At 43.5% G+C, this 17,267-nt stretch overlaps 1 protein-coding gene across 7 annotated transcripts in view; it reads left to right on the top strand.

Annotated features, from left to right (window-relative positions):
- The window catches only part of DOCK5 (dedicator of cytokinesis 5), a 74,557-nt gene extending 57,292 nt beyond the window's left edge, over nucleotides 1-17,265 (top strand). Inside the window, exons 47-53 of one of the 7 annotated variants that reach the window (XR_006171633.1) lie at nucleotides 644-781; nucleotides 882-1,048; nucleotides 1,534-1,711; nucleotides 4,034-4,175; nucleotides 5,283-5,398; nucleotides 7,483-7,940; nucleotides 11,573-17,265. Coding sequence is in view for 2 of the 7 variants with exons in the window: in XM_042836209.1 (XP_042692143.1) it covers nucleotides 644-781; nucleotides 882-1,048; nucleotides 1,534-1,711; nucleotides 4,034-4,175; nucleotides 5,283-5,398; nucleotides 7,483-7,584 (843 nt within the window). In the remaining 5 variants the exon portion in view is untranslated. Of the gene's footprint in view, nucleotides 1-643; nucleotides 782-881; nucleotides 1,049-1,533; nucleotides 1,712-4,033; nucleotides 4,176-5,282; nucleotides 5,399-7,482 lie in introns of all 7 variants that reach the window. The other 6 variants (XR_006171632.1, XR_006171631.1, XR_006171630.1 and 3 more) reach the window with 6 other exon arrangements.
- Nucleotides 17,266-17,267: the final 2 nt, after the last annotated feature.

The following is a 17,267-nucleotide window of genomic DNA, read 5'->3' as shown; positions in this document are numbered from 1 at the left end:
GCAACTAGATACTCTGAGAGCAATCTCTGTATGTGAAGAATTGATTTTTATTTTAAGAGCAGTTATATTCTAAAACTGTGGCCTAGGATGTTTCATGTAAACTTACAAAGCGTTTTTTTTTTAACTTTTCCTGAAGTCATTAGGCCTAATGTTTTCTCAGTCTGACCATTGAAAGTTGTCTGTTTTCATCTGCAAAGCAGTGAAAAATTGCCCTAAATTTGCAGATCTGTAAATGGCCCCACAGACCAATCTGTGTGTACCTCTGTTACAGCAGAGTGCAGTTAAAGCTGCTTCACACTCACACAGCTCTGGAAGCTGAGTTGTGATGCCTGAATGTTTAACGTGCCTTATTTTCCAAAGCAGAATATGGGATCTGAGTATGGAAGAGGGAACCATTGGTGTAGGTGGGGTTCACATTTCTTGGTAATACATACACACAACTAAATAGACTGCCAGGTTATTGTAGTATCACAAGTTATGAGTCAGTAACTGTGTACTTTGACTGCTTTTTTCTCCTGTGCAAACTTAAAACATACTGATTCAAGTCCTTTGCTTGTATCTGTATGACATGCATGGAAGATTTCTTGCTGGAGCAGGAGATCAGATTTGCCCTTTCATTTCCCTGTGTTGTTCCCGCTCTCAGATGCCATTGTTAGCAGAGGGAATAAGAATCCATGGCGAGAAGCTGACAGAGCAGCTGAAGCCTCTGCACGACAGGCTGACAGCCTGCTTCAAAGAGCTGAAGAAGAAGGTGGAGAAGCAGTACGGTGTAATAACTTTGGTAAGCACAGTCTGATGTTTTGCCTCGAAGAAACACAACTCTGCCCATACAGCTTCTGAGTTCGCCTTGTGTGATTTGTCGTGGATGTGTTTCTCTGCAGCCTCCCTCCCTGACCGAGAGGAAACCAAGCAGGTCAGGCTCTGTCGTGTTGCCCTACATCATGTCTTCCACGCTGAGACGGCTCTCTGTCACATCTGTGGCCTCTTCTGTGGTCTCTACATCTTCCACGTCATCTGATAGCACTTCCTCCAGGCCAGGTTCAGATGGGTGAGTAGTCAGCCTTTGCGCAGGGAGATGCCTTTGCTAGAGTGGGTTTGTTTCTTTCAGAAGATGAGATTTGTCTAACTTCTAATTTTGTAATTAGAAAAACCTGCTCTAGTAGCAGATCTGGAGGTTGGTGGCTCTGCCTGTGGCTGGGGGCTGAAACTTGGTGATCGTTGGGGTCCCTTCCAACCCAGGCCGTTCTGTCGTTGTATGAATTAGTTACTCTTAAAATGAATGGCAAGTTTAATCGTAAAATGCCTGTCTGGCTCCCTCTGCCAGTGGATTGTACTCTGCCTTTAAAAAAAGAATAAAACTCAAAATTGCTCAAGCAACTGAGGACAACAAATTTTGCTGAAAATTCTGTGGTCCTAGTTTAGTTTTTCATGGTAATCTGTTCTGCAAAATAAGAGAGAATGGCTTTTTGACAGCACATGGAATGTCTGATGATGGAGTAATATTTTGTGTTTTTTCACTCCTTTGGGCTGAAGATCTATTCTGGAGCCTCTGTTGGAGAGAAGAATATCAACAGCTTCCAGAGCTGAAGAACTGCCCGTGAAAGAAGATGGTGATAACAGGATTTGCAAACTGAAGCGGAAGGAATGGAGTATCAGCAAGTCCCAAGTTATTGTGGAGAAGGAGCCAGAAATGGAACTGACTTCCAAAATGGTAATGCAACAACAAGAGAAGAATAGCAGTAATAAAATCCCAGCAGGAGATTTGTGTTTCCATTTCAGCCATGTTTGTCATTGGGAACTTCATTAGATAATGGGTGGGGTTCAAATACCAAAAGCTTGGTCATCTGAGTAATTCCTGCTTTTTTATTTGGAATATTTGTGTCACAGACCAAACTACAGTTCGACTTAAAGTATAAAAACTGGAAGTATGTGGCACTGATGTTTCATCTCAGTTCTCTCATTTCTTCTAGGAGATGGAGGACTCCAGTACACTCAGAGCTGTGTAGAATTGTTCTGTTTGTATTGGAGCAAGCAGATATTGCTAGCCCACACAAAAATGCAGCTGGCAAGCCAGATGTTCAGCTGCTGTCAGTCAGCATCACTGCACAAATCAAATGTACTGCATCAGTTTGGTACTTTGGGGAGATGAAAAAAGATGGTATGCTAGTTAGGTCATTAGCTTGGCGCTTTGAGAAACAGGTTTTCCAAGTCTGCACTGTGCTCCAGACCTCCTGCATGAGAGCAGGAGTGTTTATTCCATGAGAAAAGTTTTTGCAAAACAGGAATAAAAGAGAATTACACCCCTACAGCTAAGACTGTGTTGCACTGTCAGAGAGTATGCAGCAATGAGGCGTGTTGGTATTTAAGCTGATGGCTCAGTGACAGTGATTTGACATAACACAAGTTGTATAAATAATAAAAACCCATCAGCTCTTCTGATTCCCTTTCCTTGACCAGATCTCAGCTGGATCTGGCACGGATAGGTTGTGTTGCTATAGAATGAGGAATTCTCATCAAATCTGAGTGATGCTGCCAGCATATTTCTGAAGAAGGGGAAGTGTGGTTCTAGAATCTTGCCATTTGGTGTTGATAGGAAAATCTGGGATTGTAAATATTAGTGATTCAGAAGGCCTGGCCCTCTGCCTTTGGAAATGGTGCTGTTGAATTAAATGGGTTTAACCCACAAATCGTGAGGTCAGCTGCTGATTGCTTCAGTAAGTAAAGCTAGATGGAAAGTTTCTGGCAGAAAGCCTGTTTTATTGACTGCTTCCCTGGGACAGTAAGGCATGTGTGTGCAAGACTTTGCTTTGCAGAGAGCTAAGAGATGCAAACCAGAACACCCACCCGCCCTTCTCACCAGCTCTCTGAGGGCATGTTGCATGTGTGATAAGCTCACTGAAGTATATGAGCAGTTAAGGGTTATACTCATGCTGAAGAACGTTGCAAAGTATACAGAAAGCTTTTTTTAATAGCTGGTTTGTTCCATGTCTGCGTAGTGCAGCACAGGAATCAGGCAGAGTGATTTTATGCAGCTCTTGAATAAGCTGTGTGGGAGCCAGAAAGCCAGAGGGAACCAAAGGCTCACTGTATGTCCAGCAGCTTTGGGCTCTGCTCATTTTATATTCACTGCACACCAGTGTGCACTCCTTAATGTGCAGTGAGAATTGCTCAGTGAGAATTGATCTCCAGGAGTTCAGTGAGTTTAATTACATATGTAAGCATGACAGCCTTCTCTGTAAAGCAATAAATAATATTTAAAGAGGCTTGAATAAGTTCAGGACTCTGTAGTCCATGTCCAGAAAGAATAAATTTCACCTTTGTCTACTTGGCTGGAATGTCCTTTGGGCTGCCTCTGTGTTCAGGCATGCAGTGCTGTTAGGAAACCGGGGCACTGGGATTGAGGTGGAATTCAGATGGCCGAATGCAGCTTTTGATGTCTCTTGTCTTACTGACACTTTTAATTAATAGCATTGTGAGGAGGCAGGTTTGCTAATTGGAGGCACTCTGAGTCAAGCTGGCCAAAGCACCACCTATCACTGCAGTTACCACCAAGCTGAGTGTGGTGTTTGGTTGCCCACCTAAGGGCCCCTGCACAGCTGTAGCACTTGTGACAGTTGGAGTGGCTCAGTTTACCCCTTGGCATCAGTACGTGGATGTCATTACAGCCATTTAACAGTCGAGGCTTTGGGAAGAGGTCCTCAAAGATGCTGGGTGCCAGCTCCTCTTCCAACTGGCTGTAGGTTTCCTTCCCTGGCATCTTCCTTATTTACTGTATATATTGATGTCATTAAAAACAGTTTAATATTGCTACCCGTTTCCTGAGGTCCCAGAGAATTCTGAACGTGTCACAGGAGCACAGTGGATGCCTTTTGACATGGCTTAGCCAGAGCTGTGGTTTCACCTGAATGCACCTTTGTCTCTTACACACAGCTCTCCTGGAGCATCTTGGTGCCTTTGTGACAGGTCTGATGATCTGATACGTGTGCAGCAACTTTGCTGACTCCTAAAGGCTTTGTTTACTCTTTGTTTTAAGCAGAGCACGTCAGGAAAAGCTCAAAGGCCAAAGAGTCTTCAGTTAGGAGACAACAGGCTGACTTTGCTTCAGAGTTCTTCTCTCCAGCAGCCAACGCCTCTCAGCCCACCTCCCATCACTCCCAAAACCCCAAGAACCCACAGTAAGTTCTGTAATACAGCAATTGAGCCGTATGGGTTAATGTAACTTTGCTGAGGTCACCTCACTGGGGAGGGGAGGAGGGAAGTAAATCAAGTGGGATGGTGACAACACGTGCTACTGGAACACCTGAAGTGAATCCACTGAAGGGAACTGCATCCATGCTGCTTGGTGGTTTTATTTGGCTTCTGAGCAGATCTCTGGCTGAATAGCACAACCCTGCAGGCTTTGTTAAACATTTTAAAGGAGATACTGCTCTGCAGCTTGGGCACTCACCTAGGTAATGTTGCACTTGAAGGAAGAGTTCATCTTGAAGAATTAACAAACTGAGTAATTAGCAGTTACCTCCGCTAGGCTGTGTCATTAATTCATATGCAACATATGAATAAATGAAGCAACATATGAATAAATGACCAAGGTAAAAATGCAGCTGTATTCTCACCACTGCTGGTTTCCTGCTGTTCTTGGTGTGAAGTTTCTCACTCTACCACTGCTGTGTTTCTTAAATGGATTGAAAATCATATGTAGGATCTTCTTCTTATGTGGATATAAATTCAGAATCCAATGTTTCTGAATAACAAAGTGAAGAGATAAAACCTGTATGGGAGGTTTAAAGCAAAAAGTACTTATTGGGGTAAGGGAGTAGGGAGGAGAGAACCAGGAACACAAACAAATGTAGAAATACTACGTAAATAGAGATCTGTGAAAGGAATACAAAACCTCATAGCAAGCAGTTTTAATTGCCATTAGTAGCAGGACAGCTTCCCGAGAATTCTTCTGAAATTTCAGTACTTATCTACCCCATCAACTGGAGTTAAAATCAAAGTGAATTCTCAGGTTGAGGCCCTGGCTGAAAGGAAACCCCAGTGAACATTGCAGATGTGATAATGGATTCAATTTTCTGTTCTCTCAGGCATGCATTTTTCACATAAGCTTAGATTCATTTGATGGAGACGGAATCCTTTGGGGCATTTTGAACTTGAGGGAGATAAAACTTTGATTCTACTTTGACATCTCTTTTCAGATTTGGCTGCTAGAACAAATACATGCTCAATTCATTCTCCCACTCCTTTTCCTCCTACTTTAATGTCTTGTCTTACTCTTCTTCTAGGTTTTCCCTCATTGCAGTCGGATGGATTGCCAGCTGCTAGCCTGCAGAGCACCCCACCCCCACCTCCTCCCAAGAGCAAACCCTATGAGAATAGCAACCCAAGGAACTCTGTGGAGGTAAGGAAATGAGAGCTGACGTTTCTCTGGAAGGCAGCATTTCAGAAAGACACCAGTGAAATTTTCCAAGCTGCTTCTCAGATGGTGCTGCTTGGAACTTGTCTAGTCGTTTTTCTGATTTACCCCCTGAAACCACAGACGAATAAGAAGTTTTGAGAGAGTGCTGTCAAATGCGGCCCCATTTTCAGGTGGTGACTGTGCTATCCCTGATTAGGCAAACTGTGTGGGATGGGGCAGGGAAGAGTTTCCAAAACATGATCAACATGTAAAATAGTACAGTAATCTTGTTTACATACTGCCAGAGATGGATTTGTGGAGATATTCCACCCCATGCCTTGCGCAGAATAAGTCAAGCACCCCAAATCTTTACACTGGCTTCTGTTTGTAGTCAAAATGTTTTCACTATGTGCCTATGCATAACTCACACCTATTAAATATTCAAAGGATTATGTAAGAACAAGGTTATGTAGCATAGTTGAGTCTTCTGCTCTTGTGTGGGGCTCTTCTGTGGCCATTTGGGGAGGTATCCCACTCCTTGCTTCATCCATAATTGGCACAAGGGCACTTAATCTCTTCCGATTGGTTCCTGTTCTGGATTTGTGCCTCATCTCAGGGATGTCTGTCCTTTTAGTTTCTTATTTATGGCATTCTTAGATATTCAGAGAAACATCCCCTCTTGGGAAGGTTGTTTATCCCTAGAAAAGCAATATATCTGGAACTCAAAGCAGAGCTTCAACCTTGAGTAAAATGCCTCAGCCAGGCAAAAATGTCAGATAATCAGCATTGGAGACATCCAATGGACACAGTTGTGTCAAAACCATTTCACCAGCTCCTGAAATGTTGCTGCTTCTGATATGAAAGTAGTTGCTTACCACCGTGCAGCACAGTTCCTTTTGGAGCCCTGACAGCAATGTCTTTCCCAGTGCTACTGACAATTGTGGAGTACCTAAGTAATAAGATATGGATTTTCACCAAAAGTAGTGAATTTGAAGAGTGATGACACTTCCCAAATACGTTACTTCCACATCACAGAATGACAGTGCAGCAGTTGATCATTTATTTCTCATTGACAATGGCATCAAGTTTTGAAATGTGGGATAAGTGGGATGTTTTCTGCTTCATTTGCAAATAGACTCTTTTTCTCAGAAGGGGCATTGGAACTGATGTAGGTGGTGTGGATGGCGGAAATGTGCCAGCCCTGTGGGAGTTGCTGGTTCAAGAGGATTAATGAAAGAGCCCCCTTCCCTTGAGTATTGTAAGAAAACTAATTACTAACATGCTTTGGCCACAACGTTGACCTTGGCTTATAGCCAAATGGATGGATTTGAAGGGCTGTAAAGAGAGATTGTAGAAGTGTTTTCTGAGGCGTTTGGCTCCTTTTGCTGTTCATGTAAAGTTGAGCGTGTCCTCAGTTGGTTAAAATAATCATGAAATCTTGGTGCTTTCAGCTAAGCAAGGGGTGAACCACGGGAGTTTCTTCTTCACCTGGCCTTCATTTTTCATGTGTTTCCAGGATGTGCAAAGGGACAACTTGAAAGGACCCATTTAGAGTGGTTTTGTGCAAGAATTCCACAACCCCATGTGTTGGGCAGGAATTCTGTGGCTTGTTTTAGCAGAACTTTCTGTTTATGGAGTTAGTTGCACCATTCTGATTTGGAAGCATTTTACATCCCTTTGGTGTGTGGTGCAATTCACTGGGAGGTCAAGCCAGCAAGATAAAGATGGTTGAATCCTGAAACCCCGAGAAATGGGTTTATTTCCATTTTACTGATAAAACTTGGGACACTGGGCAAATAACTGGCTTGGTCAGGCTGTGGGTCTGAAGCAAGCAAAGCATATTTACGGCTAAAGATTTCTCTAACAACTAAAACATGTCTGTTTTGTTACCTCTGGGGGATGTGTCCTTCTTTGCCCCTCTCATTGATGGCATGAAGAACTGAAAGGATGAATTCAGAGATATGATCCTGAAAGAACAATCAAGAAGCACAGGAGTTTTTGCTTTGCTTCTGTTTGGTCAAGCCGAATGTCTTTACTTGCCTGGTAATGGTTTGTTTTTCCTGTGTGTCTTCATTTTATCTTCTCAGGTTGCTCCACCACTACCGAGCAGACGTGAATCCAAACCTCCCCCTCCACCCCCAAAAACCAGAAAATCCAGTGTCCTCTCATCAGAGCAAGGATTGCAGTGAGGATTATAGACTTGCTTGTTTAACAGCAAGTACCTAGAGAGAGATGGCTGCTTTCTCTTCACTGACGTGCTGGGGTTTTCTACCCTAAAGACTATTGATCTCAGTTGCCATTCCATTTACTTCCACTGAAGTTCTCCCTGGAAAATAGCAAAAGGAACTCTGAGTGTAACTATATTCCCAACCTCTGATTTATTTTTCCAATAATGAGACACTAATTACAGAAGGGAAGAAGTCAGCCTACTGGAATTCTTATATTAGCCTTGTCTGTCCTGAATTTTTTCGCTGATGCAATTTCAGCGGCTCATTCCTAATGTAAAACTATCACAGTAGTGATTTGAAGCCAGTGCTTCACCGAGGTAAGCCACACCAGTATGAGATGTGTTCTGCAGTGTTTTCACATGGGTTCATTCCAGCTTTATGCTAAAGCACAAATCCCTCCTCCTGTTGCTGTAGTCAAGCCCTGATTTGCATGAAGTGAGACGGATCGCAGCCGTGCAGCGTCAGGTGTTGGTGTGTGATGTGTGGTCTCTTAAGATTCGTGATTGCAGGCAGAGACCTGAGCATTGTGAGCAGGGTAAGAAACCTCTTTTCTGCTACTCATCATATGTATTGAAGATGAAGTGCAGACGTTCTGCCTTCCCCGTTTCTGCTCAAGTGGTGGCAGTTGCTCACTCCCAATGGAGAGTTTAGGTTTGCCAGTACTTAATCATAGTTTCACTGTTGGTTCTGGTTTTAACACTACAGAGCAGCTGATATCCCTTCCTTTGTTGTGTTGCTACTTTGTTTTGCACCTGGGACAAAGGCTTCGTCTTCATGCTTTTTAAATAGGGTGTAGAAAGTGACTTTTCTCCTGTGAATGTCTTAGAATGAATGGAGGTTGTGTTGGTAGCAGCACTGTATTGATACCAGCAACTTGGGGAGGATGGAGTGTGTACTGTAACACTTACTTTGGCTGACCAGATCCTCACAAATAGAAATAAATATCATCCTCCCTCTCCCCCACCCCATTTAGGGCAATACTTGCACTTTGTTTTGTAGCTTCCCTTGGTCTGATTTGTTCACAGCCACTAGACTTTAAGGAACCACTTGGACCTGGGATTTGTGGAAGACTTGACAATCAACCACCATGCTTCCTGTTGCTTGGATTATTACAGCTCTGTAGCTTTTTTTGCGTTGGAGAACAAGATAATTATGTTATTTATAAGTATGTTATTAATCTGCTTAATTATTCTCTCTTAGTTATTTATTTCCTGCTCTCTCAGGATGTCAACAAGTCTTTTCATTTTATTTATTCTAAAGAAGAAAAATGTCCTGATCTTGGGTTTTAACCTTTAAAAATTCCTGCCTTTCCTCAGCTCAGATGGAGCACAAATATCTTTACTCCATGTGGCCCAGATGGGTTTTGTGCAGTGCTTAAGCTGGAAGGAAGTTTGATTGAAAGTTGTCTTGCAGCGTGCATTTCAGCACTGTTCTACCACAGAATTACCTTGATCATCCCAGCAGTAGCTTCAGCAACCCGTTCTTGCTGTGTGGAGCAGGACCTTCCTAAACTCTCCATTTCAGAACTCACTGCTTGTGAGGAACATCACTGTTACCTTTTCAAGCAGCATAATTATTTCTGATACACCCCCCCAGAGTTGTCACTGCCACTTGGTGCCACATTTATTTCATCCAGCGAACAATATTGCTTGTTACCTGTCACTGTCATTAAGCTCCTGATTATTGGGTATAATTTATGGAGATGCATTTAAATCCCTGCTGGGGATGTTGCTCACAAGATACCATTTTTTTGTTTTGTTTTGCTGTGGCTTGTTTCTCTTCTTACAGCCCACTGCACCAGTCTTCTGCTCACGTGACTAATGTGAGTTTATTGCCTTACTGAAAAACTCAAGTTGTTTGAGATAGGCTTTAATTAGGTTTAAACTCTTTTTCAGATAAAAAGAAAGAAACCCTATTCTGGCTATGAGGACCAAAGTTGCCCTTTCGCTTGTTCTTATGTGTTCCTTTGTCTTCTGTGTGACTCCAGTTAAGGAAACCTGCAGGAGCTGCATTTATTTTACAGTGTGTATGGCTCTGCAAACAGATTGCACTCATTAAAGGGTCAGATCAGATTCCCATCACAGCAGGATGGAGACATCGGGGAAGTTGCACTGCAGTCACAGTTGTGCTCACAGCAGCCCACATGCAATTGTCTTCTGGGCTGTTGCCTTCTCAGGGGAAATCTTTGAAACCTTTCTGGACAACCTGAGCATGTTTCAGTGCCTCTGCTGTGTGTGTAGGACTTGTCAGCTCTGTGTTACATTCCTGACCACAGATGCTGCCTGACTGGAACACCACAGGGTTTTCTCATCCTTCATTTTTGTCCACTTCTCCCTCTTGTAAGCAGTATCTCCCTTCTGCTGCTGTTGCACAAACTGAAGGATCCTCTGAAGCTCTTCCCTTGAACAAGAACTTTTGTCTTCAGGTAGGGTGAGGTGTGAGTGATAGAAACCTATACCTTAACACCACCTTTTGTAATTCAGTGCCTTGCCTTTGTATCTGCCTGTTCCCTCATTCTGAGGTGCTTTTCCTTTCTAAAGGAGGTTTGCTTTTAACTCCTTTAGTAAGGCAGCAGGAAGCTCAGCTAGTGGCTTCTCATGGGCTGACAGCACAGTGATCTGGTTTGGTCGATTCGATTCTAAATGGCATTTGAGTCATAATTGCCTGCTTTTCTGATCTGTTTTATTAACTTGAACTTGGAGATGTACCTTGTGCAGCCAGTGGGTATTTTTCCTGCAGCAGGAAGCTGGTCCATGCAGAAAGGCCTGGGGGAAGCCTGACCTTGGGAATAGTTCCTCAATGTCCCTTTATGCAATGCTTCTGAACTTGAGGATGTTTGGTTCTGCCTGCCAGTCAGTATTACTGATTGTGAAGAGTTCTGTTCTTACCTGATACAAGTCAGCAGAGCCTCCATAGAGCTACAGATGGGATTTCTGTGCTGTGGCCGAGTGACGTGAGCCTTTGTTTGGGCCAGTTTTGGAAAACAGCTTTGTCCTCTGTGTTGGGTTTTTAAAAGCAATTGGGCATTTAAAGGTGTAAGCACAGGGCCTGGCTGGTTTTAATTAAGGAGAATTTAGTGCAAAATTCTACCAGACCTCTGATTTTAAAACTTTTTTTAACGAAAATGTTCTGCTCTTTGCTACAAGTTCTGATATTTAACCTTCAGAGACTGTTTAAGATCTCACTAACTCATTTTCAAGATGAGAATCAGTGTTTCACATCACTCAATGTCATTGAAAGCATAGGACTGAAAATGGGAGTCCAAGACTGATCCGTAATGGCGATCTCCACGCAGCAGAAGTGAAAGCAAACGGTGGCATTTGTGCCCAGCTCCTTGCTTGGGATAAGATCGAGTTCCATGTGCAGCCTGCGGAGGAGACAAGATCTGAATCCCATCTCAAATCCATGCTGTCCACAGCTAGTGGGGAATTTCAAGTCACAGAGAGGATCTTTTTTTTTCCCTTTGGAGAAATATGCTCAACACTTGCTTTCTGGAGCTTGTAATTAAAACTCGTCACGCTGTGACAAATTCCTTCAAAAATGTTACAGGCTCTAATCCGCATCAGGGAAGAGAGAAACAGACAGCTTTCCATTTCAGTGGATTATTGGATTAGGAAAGGACACCGATTCCACTGAGAGCAGCTCTGTGATCTGCAGCAGCAGAAATGCCATCGTGTGCATGTAGCAGTTGTTGAGAACCTGTATCCAGCCCCCACCACGCTGTGCAGCCCACGAGCAGCAGGTTGAACTTGCAGTGATAATGGCTCGGATTTCCTCTCCTTATTTATTTTTATAATTGTAAATGGAAATAAGAAGTTTTGAAATGTCTGTAACTTAACTGTAACCTTTTTCTCAAATGTAAAAACATTCCTGACTACTACTGGCTACCATTATGTTTTTTTTGTTTCTTTTAATTAAAAACTTCTCTATCTTATGTTTACCATTGCAGAGTACATTATCCAGTGGAATGGCATGAGCTTTTCCTGGGACTCAGTCAGGAAAATCAAACCACACATGGATGTGATTTCATTTCTTGCGCAGTAGGAGGTGGGCTGTTCAGAAGCACGTGAGGTTCACCCGATTCTGCTCCTGTTCATGTTCTCATTAATCTTCACAGTGCATTGCAGAGTGTATTTAACTGGTTTTGATGTGAGGATGGATATCCCAGTTGGAGCTGAGTGAGGTTCCTGGCGTGGTACGACCCTAGCATCCATGGTGTCAATGGATGTAGTCGTTCCCTGTTGGTATTGTAAAGATTTTAATGACATGAGGAACCACAGGATGTGTTTGTTTTGAGTTCAGGAGAACATGGGTGTTGTGTGACACGTCCTTGTTAACATTTAGAGATGCTGCGTGTGATGGTTTAGTTAGGAAACAGCCACCTCTACAGACTGCAAATCTTTTTTTCCTCTTTTCATCCCCTGCAGTTGAAGCAGCAGAAAGTATGGCTTTTAAACTGGCTCTGAAGGAAGGGTAGGAACTAAACGTGGGGAAAGGAGGCTGCATCTCTCTGGGTAAATGGCATAGGATTCACTGTAAAGCAAGGTGTATAATTATTTTTTTCAATGCATTAACTATTGTAAAGTTTGTAAATACCTTTTTAATATAAATGTAGTTTTTATGTGTGAACCAGTAAAAAAAAAAATGAAGCATACAAAAGTCCTTCATGTGTGGTCTACTGATGTGTGAGCAGAATTCCATTCCAGCAGTAAAATTATTTGTAATTCGTAATGAAGTTGTACTACTGTTGAGATCAGGCCATGCCCAGATGTTGTGTGTGGGAGTGAAACAAAAGCTGTCATTATGGAATGCAAAGCTGACCCCACAGAGCTGATTCCCCTCCACTGGACTGCAACGTGTTTTCTTTTACCTACAAGCAAATCAGCTGGACATTGGTATCCTCCACTATTCCCCACTGATTTCACAGTATTTATTCACGTATTGCAATCAAAGCAGAGGCAGGAGGAACTGTTTTCAACATTGCTTTGAAATTTTATTCTGGGACTGTTGTTGCCTTTGTGGATTTAAATCTTCTTTCTTCTGGCTTCTCCTTCGATCAGGCTTGCCTGTAAGCACACACCATATATTATTTTAAAAGAGAAGAAAGAACTTTGATGATGGAATTTTAAAGCCTGCTCAGATGCTAACATATTCCTACTGAGGTCTCCATTGGAAGGAGGATTAGAATGACATAAATCTGACCCGACGTGATCTCTCTGCCACCTGCCCATGGATCTGATCATGCAGTATAATGTAACTGACACTTAGAATAGCCCTTTTCATCCCAAAGTGTGTGACCAGCTTTACATCTGTTAAGGGGCCCATCGCCACAGCAGCTCTTAGAGGGCAGCCCAGCAGCTGCAGAACACTCCATTTTGGCATGAATTTACACAAAGCATCACTATGCAAAATGTCTCCGTCAACTTAAGCAGCTGGCCAAGATACCAAGGGGAAGAAAGCGGTGCTTGCAGAAGTGTTACAGGGTGGGACAGTTGTCCCGTTCCCATCTCTGTATACATTAGTTCTTTTTGAATGGAAACAGAACTCCTGTGTCACATCCTGCTCGACCTGGTCTCCTATTTGTGCATCTATTTATGTTGTTCCCTTGGAACTGAGAGCCCAAGGTGTTTTGGGTGGAAGTTCTCGGTATATTATTCTTTCCCTTTTGTATCTCAGCTCATTGTATTTCTGTCCTCACTACTGGCAGCTCCAGGAAGTGATGAAGGCAACCTGCAAAGCTGTTTCCATGGGCTGGTTCGTTTCCTGACACCTTCCCTCTCATTGCATAATGCTCCCGTGTCAACTTCAGCAGTGTGTTAACATTGGAAAACCTACATCTGGAAAAGCTCTAATTTGTTTTCAGCATCATTAAGCAGCTAGAAGAAAGCCACACATTTCAGTCTATACCACAGGAACAAGGTATGCCAGGCGTGTGCTTGAGCGTGTATTCAGAGGCGAGAGTTATGTAACTGAAATTTTTTTGTTTGGGCTTCAAATATTAATTGTAGAGGGAGAGTTGCAACTTTAGGACAACTCAGAGATATTTCCCAGAAAGTGAGGACCATCTGGGCAGGTCAAGGTGCTGCTGTATTGTTTGAAGAGCACTCTTCTGCTTGAGAGTGTTGTTTGTGTGGCAGATCATGTGTATGTGAAGTCTCTGCTGTCACTGCATTAGAGCATCTAATGGAAAATACATTTCCCAGTCCGGGGACCTTGGGAGCAGCACTTCCATATGGCTCAATCCTTCAGCTGGCAAAGCGTGCCTTTGAAGTTAAGCATCTGCGAATGCTGCCTACATTTGTATGAAGGAAGTACGTGCTTGACTTTATTTTGGTTTTAATTCAGTAAGTAATGACATAGTTACAGCAGGAGCATCAGGATTAATGTGGTCATATTCTAGCGCCATAACTTGGACATACTGAGAGCGATGCAAAACTGGGGTTGCCACATGTGAACTAAGCTTTCCTGCCTCTTCTACCCCACCACTCGCACCCCTCCACCCCGTGCTTTGCCAGCCTGGACTGGTCTGAGATTTTCCCACAGCAGTTAGAGAAAACCACGCTACTTACCACAGTCTCCTTCAGATTGCTCAGCCTGGGATGCTGGTATGATCCAGGGCATTCAGCCTTCTGTGCTTCCCCAAGATTTTCCATTTCATTTGCAATCTGAATGGGGAATAAACACAGCCTTCATGAAAACAGATTTTTCTCCGAAGGCAAATCTCCCCAGGTTAAAGGCAAAGTTTCTACTGCACAGTTGCATTTACCTCTTTCCTACATGTTACACTTGCTATAACAGCTGTAGAATGTTGGAATTGTGGTTACAAGGGAGTACATGTGAAATATTAGAAAGCATCAGAAAAGCCATTGGTGGACAGAACCTTTCCCATCTGCTCTGTGGTTTGAGTCCTTCAGTGAAGCACTTGCCATCGAATCCCGCACCAGCTGCCAGTGCCACATTCTCATGGAGATGGATGGATGTTGTCACAAAGCAGATGATCAGAAGGGCAGCTCAAACAAGGGGTGGTGAAGTCAGGTTTGACCTGGAATCAGGCTTCCATCCCTCCTTTAGAGCAAACTGACGAAGCTTTCCGTCTGTCACAGAAGCACTGCTGTGTGCGCAGGGCTCTCTGTCGCTGTACCACCACAGCACGGTCTGCTCTCCAGTTCCTACTTGACACAAAGTCTACACGTGTGTTGTATAATGCACACCAGTGTGCTGAGAGAGAGACTCCTGTATAGTCTGTCACCTCTGGTAGTGCCACGAGGCTTTTTGCTTGCATCTAGTACAGATAAGGGATCGGAGCAAAAGCAAGAGCTGTTTTACAGTCCTGAACTTACCTCTCGAAATGATTCCACCAGATTTTCAGCATTCCTTTTTCCTCCTGGTTGCAGGCCATAAGACCAGTGTTGAGCCAAGCAGATTGCCACAGACATGGTAAACAGGAGGACACCAGCCAAGATCTTCCTGGACTTCTCCATTCTGCGATGAGAGAACAAAGCGTATTTATGATCCTGCGTCATCACAGCTCAATTTTTATCTTACAGAATCACCCCAGTGGCACTGTGCCTACGCGTGGGTCACAGCTGGGTTCTGAGCCCCTCAGAGCATGGATCAACTCATCACAAAGAGATTTGACATCTGAGACATTTGGATAGAGATCTAAATTGGGATTTTTGAGCACCCTTTCAGAGCTTTAGGAACCCCTGGACCTCGAAGGTTCAGTGAAAATCCATGTTGATATTTGACAGACGGGTTTGGTGTAGGCAGTTTCTGTTCTAAGAAGTGCTCTTTGCAGTGCCTTCTAATGCAAGTTCCTTCCAGTGCAAGCATCTGTAAGGACTGAAAAGTTGAAATGGACATGGCTGTTCAAGTACATTACCTGCTTGCAGAGAGAAGCTGCAGAACTGCTCCAACGCTTCCCTGCTGGAAAATGTCCCGTGAGTTGGCTTCTTGTCTCCCTTTATATCCAGCCACCCCACCACCAAACCCTTCACAGCAGGTAACGCTGCCTCATTCTATCCTACGGACTGCAATTTTGTTCTTAAAGTTGCTGTCGTGTACTAAAGAAGTAAAGCACATAATTGGAGCAGCTGGGTGTAGCTGTTACCTACAGCTGTTTTCTCTTAGAGCCATGAAAGTTACAGCTTTCCTTTTAAGAGGCTGTAAACCTGATGTTCAAACCTAGCTGGCTGCTGTTGCCCCATGGAAAATAAATAGACGGTCTTTCAGTGGCTTCTGGTTTTTTAGCAATAAGCAAAAGCTCTTCTGTGGGTTTGATTTTCTGAAGAGTTCCTTACAGGAGTTGAAATGGATGAGGAATTCAGTTTATTCTGTCTATATCAGAAGGAAACAGACCTTCAGTGCATAAACAAGAGGTTGCACCAGCACGTGGCATTTTGCATGCTCTTCTGCAAGTCCTTAATGCTTAAATAAAAATGCCTTCGTGTTCTGTGCTCTACCAAATGCAAAGCAGTACTAAATGGATCAAATAGACCCGATGATGAGGTTGTGAGTGCTGAGGAAGGGGCTCTCTCGCTTGAATAGGACCCTCTGTATACATGTAATGGAGAATCCTGTTCATATGGATGTATGTGTATATACAGATGCACACATACATGGGTGTGTGAAGTTAGGCATTAACGCTTATGGAGCTTTTTGTTGAGACTTCATGCACTGCAGCTTTTGAAGAGGTCGTGGTGGCCATCTGCATTCAGAAGTCAAATTCAATAATTTTGATGGCAGAAACCTGTTTTTTTTTATCCACCTGGCCACTGTTCCGATTTGCTCTGCACTGGTTTATGTGCAATTGGGTGTATCATGTTTAGTGGTGTTTAAACATCCTCTCTTCCTGCCCCTGTGACCTCTTTGAAATTAATGGATTAAATGTAATTTAATAAGTAAATAGTTGAAGGAGGATTTAGTGACTGCAGCAAAGAGCAATTCTTCCTGCTGTAATGCTCCTACTCACAGCAAGAGGAGCCAGCAGCAGTTCAGCTGATAAACTGATCAAGCTGTGAAAATAGTTGGTTTCAGTGGGAGAAAGGTTACCTTAGCGTAGGCAGATCACTTGAGAAGGGAGATTTTCTGTTTTATGACTGCTTCCTTCCCTGCTCTTCCTAGCAGAAATTAACATTACAAAGGAAATGGAAGATTTTGCTCATCCTGAAAGATGGCATTTAAAGAAGGGAATGGGCCTGCTTAGCCAGGTAATTGCACCTCTTATTCACCCACCATCTGAAGCCAAGTCTGCCAACCTGCCCTCGCTGGCTGCCAGCAGCTGTGCTCCTCAGTGGGGCTCCTTAGAGCTGCTCCTGCAGCACATCAGAAGGAAGCGCAGCGGTGAGCAAACTGTTCCCGTCTCATGTTCAACTCTGGGCCCAAGTTACATAAAGGAGGTGGGAGGTTGGGGAGAAGACTACAGCTGGTTCTGGTTGCCCACAAATATTTCCACAGCCCCACGTAAAGGAAACCAACAAAGGACTCCGATTGTGGCAGAGGTGGAGCCCATGTGGAAGGCTGATCCAAGGTCTGGGAGAGCTTCAGTCAGAAGAAATCAAAGAGTAGAGCTGGGTTTTGCACGTCAGCTCTCCGTCTTTTCTAACTTCTTGTCCTTCTAAGTAAAATTAAGTAAGACAAAGACA

The sequence above is a fragment of the Centrocercus urophasianus genome, unplaced genomic scaffold, assembly GCF_019232065.1.
Source record: "Centrocercus urophasianus isolate 14NV4802_14NV808 unplaced genomic scaffold, USGS_Curo_1.0 seq_58, whole genome shotgun sequence".
NCBI lineage: Eukaryota > Metazoa > Chordata > Aves > Galliformes > Phasianidae > Centrocercus > Centrocercus urophasianus.
The sequence above is the reverse complement of the archived record's forward strand: the minus strand, read 5'-3'. Positions and strand labels throughout refer to the sequence as shown.